Source organism: Trematomus bernacchii, unplaced genomic scaffold, assembly GCF_902827165.1.
Source record: "Trematomus bernacchii unplaced genomic scaffold, fTreBer1.1, whole genome shotgun sequence".
NCBI lineage: Eukaryota > Metazoa > Chordata > Actinopteri > Perciformes > Nototheniidae > Trematomus > Trematomus bernacchii.
In genome coordinates this window covers 973,419-985,536 of record NW_022987801.1, presented here as the reverse complement: position 1 = coordinate 985,536, position 12,118 = coordinate 973,419, and the positions used below count along the sequence as shown (strand labels likewise).

Genomic DNA, 12,118 nt, shown 5'->3' with positions numbered 1-12,118 from the left:
AATCAAATCAAATCAAGTTTTATTTATAAAGCACATTTAAAAGCGATTTTTGGTCGAGCCAAAGTGCTGTACATGTAATAAAAACACATTACTACAATCACAATAAAAGACAATAAATTACAACAGATATATATAAAAAAAAACACAGGGAAAAGTCAGGAGTCGTGCTCCGCTCTAACTAGAAGGCAATGATCTCGTTGTGCAGATACATCGAGAACCATGGACTCATCAACAGACCTCTGCAGTCCTTCTTCAAGAGCGGGGATGAGGAAAGAGTCACGGACATCTGTAATGGCAAAGGACAACCGCTAGAAAGAAGTAGATACCGAGCTAACTTATGTATGTACACAAGATGTCTGGTATATCATGTCAAATTGGATCAAAATAACAGGGTTAGAAATGTATATTATGAGACACAATTTGTGGTTTTGATTTGTGATATTGTGGAAAACCAATGCCTTCCTGTTCATTTTGAGAGGTACACCGACCAAGTGCCAAACCTGTCAGCTGCACCCTGTCAACCTCGGTAGAGGAGAAACGTTTTTTGCTTACATGAAAACATGTTATTTTGGATATCTGTTACATATTTGAGCCTGGTTATTATAACAAGTTGTTACATTAAGGAGATGACTTGTGATAAACGTATCATATTAAACATATGTTACTGATAATTACATTCAGTTATTCTCAAGTCAGAAACGTTACACTTGTGTGTTTGTTGAAACTAAATTGTCACATTATGTCAAAGTGAATTGGTTTCTCTCTTTATTGAACTGTTGGTTATACTTTTCTGTGATGCGTTAAGTTCATAGTATTGTTATTGTGTAAAAAACTCTTAAACTCGTGTTTTTTGTTACATTTTACTACAAAATCTTTGTGAAAATGTAATCAAATCCTGAAGTGTTGCTTTGTATATGTGTCCAATTAATTAATTTAAGCAGCATTAATCAATATGTTTTATTTTAACATTGAATGATGTGCTTTTGTGCTATTAAAAGATATTTCCCACCCTTGCAAGTCTTTAGAGTTTCTATTGTATTTGTTTGGACATTTCTATGGTATGGTATTTCTAAAATTCCAACTGTGGATGATAACAGGTAATGATTTCCTTCTCTGATGCTGTTAAGGTGCAGAGTACCTCTTTCTAAAGCTTTGTAAATACGGTTGCTAATGGAATATTCTAATGAGCTATGGGTGATACACTACAAGTGAGCAATATTTGCAAAGTGTCAGTATGAAACGTAACTACAGCTTATTTCTCTAATACAAAATAAGTACTGCTTGGGTTTTCCATCTGTGGCACCTGTGTGTGTGTTGGTCAACACTTGATGACAGACTTTCTTCATTTACTGTCTATCGTTACTACAGAAGCCTATGTCAAAAAGGTATTTACAATTAGGAACATTATTAACATACTGTCTGCTGCACTTATAAATGGATATACATTTACAATACACAAACTGATATTTGGATGTAAAGATTCTTTTTTTTTGCAGTGCGAGTTTGATGTACACTTCACAGCAAGTTAAATACACACAGTGTGGAGAAACGTGTGTGTGGCTTTCTGGATCTACAGTTGAAGCGTTCTGCGTGGTCTTAAACAAACTGAGACTTTGATTTTTGATTCTGTATTTTTTCGTCTTCTTTCTTTGGGCCTTATGTTTAAGGTTGTACAAAGATTGTTTTAGGTTTAAGGTTGAATGGATACTGTCCATCAATGCAAATGCAGCAGCAAGGCTTTTAACTTGCACACGGAAATATGACCACATTTCCCCCATTTTGGCTTCGCTCCATTGGCTGCAGTATTGTATTGGCTAATACATTTTAGGATTCATTTCAAAATCCTTTTATTTACTTTTAAATCCCTAAATGGCATGACCCCACCATATATTTCTGAGCTGCTACACCCCAACACGCCCAACCGCCCTCTCAGGTCAGCTGATCAACTGCTCCTGAATGTGCCCAGGTCTAAGCTCTTTTAGATTGTTGCTTTTATTGCTATTAAATTGTCTATTGTTCTTACTTGTTCTTGTTTTATGGAGTGTGAGCTGTGCTGTGTGACTTTTTGTATGTTTTTGTTTGTTTATTTGACTGTACAGCACTTTGGTCTGGAGGTATTCAAGTGCTTTGTAAATAAAGCTGTATTGTATTGTATCTATATTTTGTTACAAGCAACACTGGTCCCCTAAATAATGATTATATGCTAATGATATGCTTATATGGCACACTGCTTCATTAAAGGTGGGGTAGGTAAGTTTGAGAAACCGGCTCGAGATACACTTTTTGTTATATTCCATGGAATGCTCTTAACATCCCGATAGCAATGAATATCTTAAATGATTTGACAACAAATCCATAAAAAGATTTCATCTGTGGAAGCCGTAGTACTGTAAAAAGCACGACCAATCATTTTAGCCGGCCCGGCTAAAGTAACTGGATGGCCTACCTGCCTGTCAGCCTTCCATCTGTGCACAAACTTATCTCGTGCCCTCATTGGTCATGTGCGCGTTCGTGTGTGTTGGAGGAGGGGCTCTGTAAGGAAGTGGCAGATTTTGTCCGGCTGTGTATTTTCAAATTCTAGCGATCTCGAGCTGGTTTCTCCAAAATTACCTTCCCCACCTTTAATGTATAGGTTATTTAAAATCGGCGTAATAAGTTTCAGTAAAAACACCAGGAGAGATGCTGTATTTCTTTATCTACCAAGATCCTTTAAGGGACAGAGTCCAGTGAATCTCTATCTGATACAACTCGAGCCACCTTTGCAAGTTTGAGATGAAGCAGGTGAGTTTTGAATACTGTAATGCAAATAGGTTCGCTAATATCAAAGTAGCACTTCTTGACATTTGAATAAATGGAACTTCTCCATGTCTTTATTTCTCGCTCCATGTGTCTTCCATTGATGCATTATCAGGCAGGTTAGACATCTAAGTTGAGAGGTTGTTGCAATGAGATGGAGCTTTTAATTGAGAGGCCCAACACTCAATATATTAAGATATTCAGGAAACAGAAAACAAGAAATTCACTGTCAAATTTAATATAGCAATGATCGAAGAAAAATGTTTAAACTTCATTTTATAATTCTATGAGCAACAGCTTTGTGTTTCATTACATTTGAACATGTCATGGTGATAGATATTCAGTTTATAGAGAGCTCAGATCTTTTTCAGCCACCCTCAAGCAAGAATTACTACAGAGATACTGATTTTCACATTTCAGTGACCAAAAAACCACTGAAGGTTGTATGATGGTCAGTTCCCCAAACAAACGTCTTTGCAATCAGGCGCACATACACCTGGTCTCCTTGAACAAGCTGCAGGAACACTGCGTTTCCTCCATTATCAGCTGTGTCAAAGGTTGAAGGGTGATCCTGGGTCATGACCACTAAGTCATTGTTCTTGTTGAGCGTTAACTTAGCTGCAAGGTTCCCTCCAGCATGAAAGAAGATGGTAAAGTAATAAACACCTGCAACCGGGGCAACGAAGACACCTGTGGAAACAACAGGGTGTTGGTCACATTTCTTTTGATTAAAAAGTATTATCTCAAACCATCAGTATTCTTAAGTATTCAATACGTTTTCGACCTGTATTTTATCAGACAGGATGGAAATACTGTAGATTCTTGATTCTTGTTAGAACGTAATAGGTGTTATTTAACTGAATGCAGTTGACTGAGTTACCTGTGGATGGACTGTAGGCACCACCAATGTCAGTAATCATGGTTCTGTAGATTAAAGTTGTGTCTGTGTTGAAGGGTCCAATGTGATTACCTCCTCCTCCTGTTGCTGCACTGAATATGACCGTCTTCTTTTCTATACAAAGCAAAACATTGCAATCTCATTATTATTTAAATCTAGCGTAGTATTTCCACACTTCTCTATTCGATAATCCCATCACCACACATTATTCTACACTGAAGTCTTTAAATCAATCAGAACTAAAGTTTCACGTTACCTTTGTTCTTCAGTTCAAGAATCTGGTTTTCACTCTCCTTCAGCCTGTTTTCAGTGTCCATCAGTCTGGTTTCAGTGTTCACCAGTCTGGTTTCACTGTTCACCAGTCTGGTTTCCATAGCCTTTAGTTTCTCACTTACATTATCACCTTCCTGGGCCAAAATTAAGCCACTAAACAGCGACACAATCAGCACAATGGTCAATCTCATTTTGTAAATTGATACAACGTCGCTCAGTCCCCTGAACTCTAAATGATGTGATCCCTCTGGCTGCTTTTATGTTGTTTAAAGTGACCTGTTAATGTTTAACATCAGTTTTGATAAAAGGGTTATTTTGCAATAAGAAAATAGTATTGACCGCATTTTCTGGCAATCCGTTAATCATTGACAGCCGAGAGAAATGTTAACAAAAACACTCTAAGTGGATTATGGTCAGGCACATAAACAGAACACAGACTACAGATATGACTAATGACATGCAGCACAAAAAACATAAAACATTGTGTCTGCATCTAAATAAATCATATCCCTATTCACTCCTTTCTGGAACTTATTTTGACCAAAAAACACTAAAGGTGTCATTGATTCCCCAAACGTTTGTATTTGCTCTTAAGTTCACAAGCAACTAGTCCTGTGTCTGTCTACAGATGCATGGACCCTGTATTTGCCCAGTTATCTGCCCCATCATGCAATGTGCTGTGGTCAAAGGTCGGCACAATATGCTGATTTCTCTCAAGTTTGTTTTATGTAATTTGCAACATATTAAAAGTGAATTGATACCTGTGGAAATATTAGTTCTGACACAGCTTTGAGACATAACTTCTATACTTCGACTACATAACCAGTGCAATTCTTCATCTGGGCAATACTCTGCATTATTCTACAACTGTACAGTGCAAAGCACAGATTAGTCTGAAGGGAATGACCTTGATTTGCAGGTAGGCGACTTCGCCTGCCTTTCCAAACAAAAAAAAGTTAGTCTCTCCTAACTTTAAAAGCTCATAAACCATAATGGGAGTCAGAATTTATTTAATTTACATTTTATGGATAATAATAATAATAATAATTAATTTTATTTATAAGCGCTCTTTTCATTTGCGTGAACAAAACTCAAAGTGCTATATTTAAATGGATAATATTTAAATACTTAATACCTATATATTCTAAGGAGGCCCAGATCCCCAAAATAAATGCAGTGTATGCTCTCTTTAGGATAAGATCAAGCGTGATGATGAACCTCTTTGTAAGCTATGAGAATCATTTCTATCCAGTTGGGTTGACTTTTGCCTTTTGTTGCCGTACTGAATAAAATCAAACTGTTAACTGTCCATTTTTAACAGTTGCTTTAGATGTCCTGGGTAAAAAAAGAAAAGTCACTGTGAACTTTGCAGGATAAAGAACTTACAAAAGCAATCACTAAAGAAGGCATTTTCAGACTCTTTATTGTTTGAGCAACAGCTTTGTGTTTCATTACATTTGAACAGTTCATGTTAATAGATGTTTGGAGAGCTCAGACTGTGTCAGCCACCCTCAAGAATTACTACAGAGATACAGATTCTCACATTTCAGTGACCAGAAAACCACTGAAGGTTGTATGATGGTCGCTTCCCCAAACATGCGTGCTTGCAGCCAGCTGCACGTACACCTGGTCTCCTTGAACAAGCTGCAGGAACACTGCGTTTCCTCCATTATCAGCTGTGTCAGAGGTTGAAGAGTGATCATGTGTCCATATCATCAATTCATTGTTCTTGAAGATCTGTAAGTGAGTGCCATAGCTCCATCTAGCATGATAGAAGATGGTAAAGTTATAAACACCTGGAACCGGGGCAGCAAAGATACCTGTGGAAACAACAGGGTGTTGGTCACATTTATTTTGATTAAAAAGTCAAAACAAAAACCATCAGTGGTCATTCAATGCATTTTAAGACCTGTAATTATGATGGAAGTAGTTTTACCTGTGGATGGACTGTAGGCACCTCCAATGTTTGTGATCAAGGTTCTGTAGATTAAAGTTGTGTGTGTGTTGAAGGGTCCAATGGTATTTTCTCCTCATCCTGTTGCTGCACTGAATATGACCGTCTTCTTTTATACAAAGACACATCGTAATCTCATTATCATTTAAATTTAGCGTAGCATTTCAAAACATTTCCATTTTATAATCCCATCACCACACATTATTCTACCGTGTGAGGTCTTTAAATCAATCAGAACTAAAGTTTCGCTCAACCTTTGTTCTTCATTTCAAGAATCTGGTTTTCACTCTCCTTCAGCCTGTTTTCAGTGTCTATCAGTCTGGTTTCCATAGCCTTTAGTTTCTCACTTACTTCACAAGCATGACATGACCAGGGTTGGGAGGGTTACTTTGTACATGTAATTAGTTCCTGAATACTGAATACATGGCTCTGAAAGTAATCCGAATCTGAATACAGTTACGTGTCTTAAAAAAGTATTCAGATTACTTTTAGAATACTTTTGGAATACTTTATTTTTCCATAACAGATGGGTATGTTTTGGTGCACAGGAGACACTTATTCTACTGTTTTAATGGCTTATCAAGAGCACAACTCAAACACAACATCTTGGTGTCATTCTGGACCGCTCCCTCTCATCTGCACCCCACATAAAAAACATCACCCGGACTGCATTCTTCTCCAGACTCCGCCCTGTCTCAATCCAGCACTGAAGTCCTGGTTCATGCATTCGTCACATCCCGTATTGACTATTGTAATACCATGCTCTCAGGCCTTCCCATCAAACTCCTCAATAAACTTCAAATCATTCAGAACTCTGCTGCCCGGATCATCACCCGCACCAAATCCTCTGACCACATCACCCCCATCCTCATCCGTCTACATTGGCTACCTGTAAAATACCGGATAGACTTCAAAACCCTTCTGCTCACATTCAAAGCCCTCCACAACCTGGCCCCCACCTATCTGGCTGACCTACAGGAGTACACCCCCTCTCCCTCTCCTCTCTCTCTCCTCTCTCTCTCCCTCTCTTTCTCCTGGCCCCCACCTATCTGGCTGACCTACAGGAGTACACCCACTCTCTCTCTCCTCTCTCCCTCTCTCTCTCCTGGCCCCCACCTATCTGGCTGACCTCCTATACCCCCTCTCTCTCTCATCTCTCCTCTCTCCTCTCCTCTCTCTCTCTCTCTCTCTCTCTCTCTCTCTCTCTCTCTCTCTCTCTCTCTCTCTCTCTCTCTCCTCTCTCTCTCTCTCTCTCTCTCTCCTGGCCCCCACCTATCTGGCTGACCTCCTACACCCCCTCTCTCTCTCTCTCTCTCTCTCTCTCTCTCTCTCTCTCTCTCTCTCTCTCTCTCTCTCTCTCTCTTTCTCTCTCCTGGCCCCCACCTATCTAGCTGACCTCCTACACCCCGTCTCGCTCTCTCCCTCCTCCTCTGCTGGCCTGCTAACTGTCCTGACCCCACGCCTATAGTCACGATGGGGGCTCTGGCTTTTAGCTGCTCCCATACTATGGAACTCTCTCCCCCTTCACATCCGACAGTCTGACACAATCACCACATTCACGTCCCTCCTCAAATCCCACCTGTTCAGATAAGCCTGCTCACTGTAATGCGACATGTCTCCTGTTTCCCAACATGTTCCCTGTCACGGTCCTTTTGTACTGTCTTAAACCTTTCCTTAGAATATTTTATTAATTGTAAGCTGTCCTTGGGTGCTTTGAAAGGCGCCTCTAAATATAATGAATTATTATTATTAATTATTATTATTATTATCTGAAAGATGTAATAACTTTTAAATTAAGGCACTAAACAGCGACACAATCAGTAAAATTGTCAAACTCATCTTCCAAGTTGATACAACGTCGCTCAGTCCCCTGAACTTTAAAGGATGTGATCCCTCTGGCTGCTTTAATGTTGTTTAAAGTGACCTGTTAATGTTTAACATCCTATTTGATAAAAGGGTTATTTTGCAATGAGAAAATAGTATTAACCGCATTTTCTGGCAATCCGTTAATCATTGACAGCCGAGAAAAATGTTAACTAAAACAAATACCCTATCTGCTCATCCACTCAAGTAGATTATGGTCAGGCACATAAACAGAACACAGACAACAGATATGACTAATGACATGCAGCACAAAAAACATAAAACATTGTGTCTGCATCTAAATAAATCATATCCCTATTCTCTCCTTTCTGGAACTTATTTGGACCAAAAAACACTAAAGGTGGTGTCATTGATTCCCCAAACGTTTGTATTTGCTCTTAAGTTCACCAACAACTAGTCCTGTGTCTGTCTACAGATGCATGGACCCTGTATTTGCCCAATTATCTGCCCCATCATGCAATGTGCTGTGGTCAAAGGTCGGCACAATATGCTGATTTCTCTCAAGGAGAGTTAGTTTTACGTGTTTATGTCATTTGCAACATATTAAAAGTGAATTGATACCTGTGGAAATATTAGTGCTGACACAGCTTTGAGACATAACTTCTATACTGAGACTACATAACCAGTGTAATTCTTCATCTGGGCAATACTCTGCATTATTCTACAACTGTACAGTGCAAAGTACAGATTAGTCTGAAGGGAATGACCTTGGTTTGCAGGTAGGAGACTTGGCCTGCCTTTACAAACAAAAAAAAGTCACTCTCCCCTAACTTTAAAGCTCAAAAACCATAATGGGAGTCAGAATGTATTTACTTTATATTTTGAGGATGTTATTTAAATACTTAATACCTATATATTCTAAGGAGGCCCAGATCCCCAACATAAATGCAGTTTTTGCTCTCTTTAGGATAAGATCAAGCGTGATGATAAACCTCTTTGTAAGCTATGAGAATCATTTCTATCCAGTTGGGTTGACTTTTTGTTGCCGTACTGAATAAAATCAAACTGTTAACTGTCCAGTTTAACAGTTGGGGACATTTACCATCATTTGACCCCCCCTAGTTTTAGGAGCAGTGGGCTGCCTTATGTACGGCGCCCGGGGAGCAGTGTAGGGAACGGTGCCTTGCTCAGGGACACCTCTGTAGCACTTAGTCTTTCAGGGACTTGAACCGGTGACCTTTCGTGTCCCAAAACACAGACTTCTCCACCACTGCCCCAAGATAAAGTTGATGCAAGGACACAGGGTTCATTTTCTTGTGAAAGCTGACGATTACTGCCTGAGAGAAACTTGTTCGAGAACATTATTGAGTAAGACTGTTGTTTTGGAGCTGTTCACTGTTCACTGTCCCTTTAGACCAAATATGGTATTCTTAGTAAAGTTGTCTGGACCCCCCTCAACCACAATGCTGACTTCTGACAGGGAAGTTGATGGTTGTATCAATAATAAAGATCAACCATGTCAGGATGATAGGCAGATTGTGGTCCAATGAAAGGCTGCAAAACAGCAACATGACCAAACACAAGCCAAGATTCTGCAACGTGGGGTTGCCCAACGATGAGTGTTGTTTTGTCCGTCTACACCAAATATTGTCTTCTTAGTCAAGTTGTCTGGACCCCCCTCAACCCCAATGCTGATTCTGACAGGGAAGGTGATGGTATTATTAATAAGGAAAATCGCACTTGTGAGCATAGCAGGCAGATTGTGGGCCAATTACAGACTGACCATAAACAAGTCAAGATGTATCTTTAAGATCTCTCCTACGAGCTCAACAGTTAATCTGTAACATCAACTGCTCTCCAGACAACTTCTGCAAAAGCTGACGGTTTATGATAGCGAAAAACTTTACGAAACCCCACTTTACAGCTGTCATTCTGCAAGATGGGGTTGCAATACAAAATGCAGATATAACTTAGTACATGTATTCTATCTAGACAAGTAATACATATCCAAAAAAAGTAGTAATTCCTGCTGGGTTTTCTTTTCATTTTATTTTTATTTTTTTATTTAACCTTTATTTAACCAGATAAAAAACATTGAGATAAAATCTCATTTTCAATGCTGACCTGGCCAAGAAGGCAGCAACGTTACACATAACACATAACACAAACATATAAAATACAGAGAACATAAAGAAAACAAAAGACGAAAAAGCAGTCACTACATTGTGCACATTAGGACAATAAAAAAAGTACACTACTTGTTACTGCAAGAGCAGCTGGTGGTGAGGACTTCAGACAACTTCAATTTAAAACATGAAATAGAGACAAGTGCCCTCAGTTTAAGGCGTGATTGAAGGTCATTCCAAGACCAAGGACCATAATAAGAAAGACTCCTTTTTCCAGCCTCAGTCCGTACAGTAGGTACCTGGAACCGTATCCAGGCACTGGATCTGAGTTTGTAAGAGTCACAAACTGGGGCAAATCTGACACATATGTAGAATGGAAGCTTTCCTAAAATGGCTTTATACATTGATAAAAACCAGTGCTGCATCCTACGCATAGTAAGTGAGGACCATCCAGTAAGGCTATACAGTTTGCAATGATGAGTCCTATAGGGTGCATTTGATATATAACGCAGTGCAGCATGGTAAAGTGGGTCAAGTTTGGCCAAAACAGTGGGACAGGCAAATCTATAAATGGTATCACCGTAGTCCAGCTGGGACAGGAATAAGCCAGAGACCAACCTTTTACGGGATGAAATTGAAAAACAACATTTAAATCTGAAAAGGAAGCCAAGAGTGAATTTCAATTTCTTTGTTAAAACTTCAATATGGTGTTTAAAGTTCAGATTACTGTCCAACCAAAAGCCCAGATATTTGTAGGTATCAACAAATTCAACAGAAACGCCATCAAGGGTGTCAATGGAGAGGCAAGAGGAGGACGCTGACTTAGGAGCAAAAAGCATTGCTTTGGTTTTCTTACTGTTCAATAGCAGTTTAGAATCAAGAAGCGCATGCTGCAGCGTGATAAAATCTGATTTTAAATTGGAAACGGCCATATCCAGAGAAGGAGCACACGAGTATACAATAGTGTCATCAGCATACATATGATAGGTAGAAAATTGCATCTGATTACAAATAGTGATTACAAATACAAATACAAATACAAATAGTTTCATACAGATCCAACAAAAAAATATATGTATTATTTTACAAGACTGTTCTTCCCGGGAAACGTCAGGGTTGTTCCCCATTACTGTGATGACTGGGAGCAATTACTTCCCCAAATCATGGAGTTTGAATATCCTGGGGTCATGATGAGGGTAGTTGGATTGCGAAATCGACAGGTGAATTGGTTTGGCTTCTGTAGTGGTGGGAGCGTTGCACTGAACAGTTGGGAATAGAAAGCTAGCTGAGCCAGAAGGCAAAGATTTTAACTTTCCCATTGATCAACCTTCCAAACCCATTTTTATATATTATTAATCCCCCGTTTCCGATTTAAACATTGTTTATATTATTTTATTTATATTTTAGTTATTACTTTCCATTCGATTTTAAATACACCCTGAAATAACCCCTTTAATAAAGTATTTTTAAACATCATCCGAGGCGTGTCCCATGTCTCACCTGCACCACCTCTCTAGACCTCGGCCTGGGTTTTAAACACTTTTAGGGACACTTGGTTGACTTTATTTAAAAAATATTTTCCCTCCCCGTGTGCCTACTAACCTGTGTGTATTTTATATTTTATATTTTATATTCTACATTTGACATTTACATATTGTTTTATATCTTGAATATTTTAACATTTGGGTTGATGTGATTTTTATTACCAGCACTGACTTTTAAAAGCACTTATTTTACTAAGCACTTTTATGTATTTATTTATCATTTATTTGTTCAAACTAATTTTACCTGCATGCCGATTTAAAAAAAAGTCAACCTCGGTACTTTTAGCCAGATGTTTTTAAGCCACTTACCAGGTCTTTTACCAGATGTTGTGGGACACAGCCTCGGACACCCCACCGGGGGAGCAGGAGTACAGGTTTTAACCCCGCTGCATACGCTCTGTGCTTCAGCCGCTGCTCTCTTCTATCCCTTTTATTGCATTTTCTTTATTTCATTAAAAAAAATTAACACAGACCAAACAGGGCTTTTATAAACTTGTATTGGTTTTATTACAGGAGTTTTTAAATAGGTTTAAATATGGAGCGCCGCGCGTTCCCCAAAACCCTAACCCTTCCAACCATTAACAACAGTCATGGTCTTTTGGTCGTGACGGGCTCACCTCAAAGGGGCTTAGACCTCAGGAAGGAGCTCAGAGAAGACGCTCTGGCACGTCCTATCCAAGCTCAGACTACAAAAAAGTAATAT

The 12,118-nt window shown here is 39.0% G+C and overlaps 1 protein-coding gene and 1 pseudogene across 1 annotated transcript; both read right to left on the bottom strand.

Moving 5' to 3' along the window:
- Positions 1-2,848: 2,848 nt before the first annotated feature.
- LOC117498025 (complement C1q-like protein 3) lies at positions 2,849-4,224 on the bottom strand. The gene is made up of 3 exons (XM_034150072.1): positions 3,951-4,224; positions 3,677-3,808; positions 2,849-3,486 (listed from the first exon to the last, which is right to left on the bottom strand). Exons 1-3 carry the CDS (start codon positions 4,156-4,158, stop codon positions 3,206-3,208), a joined length of 621 nt encoding a protein of 206 aa, XP_034005963.1. The 5' UTR covers positions 4,159-4,224; the 3' UTR covers positions 2,849-3,205.
- Positions 4,225-5,414: 1,190 nt separating this feature from the next.
- LOC117498026 lies at positions 5,415-6,251 on the bottom strand (annotated as a pseudogene).
- Between the last annotated feature and the right edge of the window lie 5,867 nt (positions 6,252-12,118).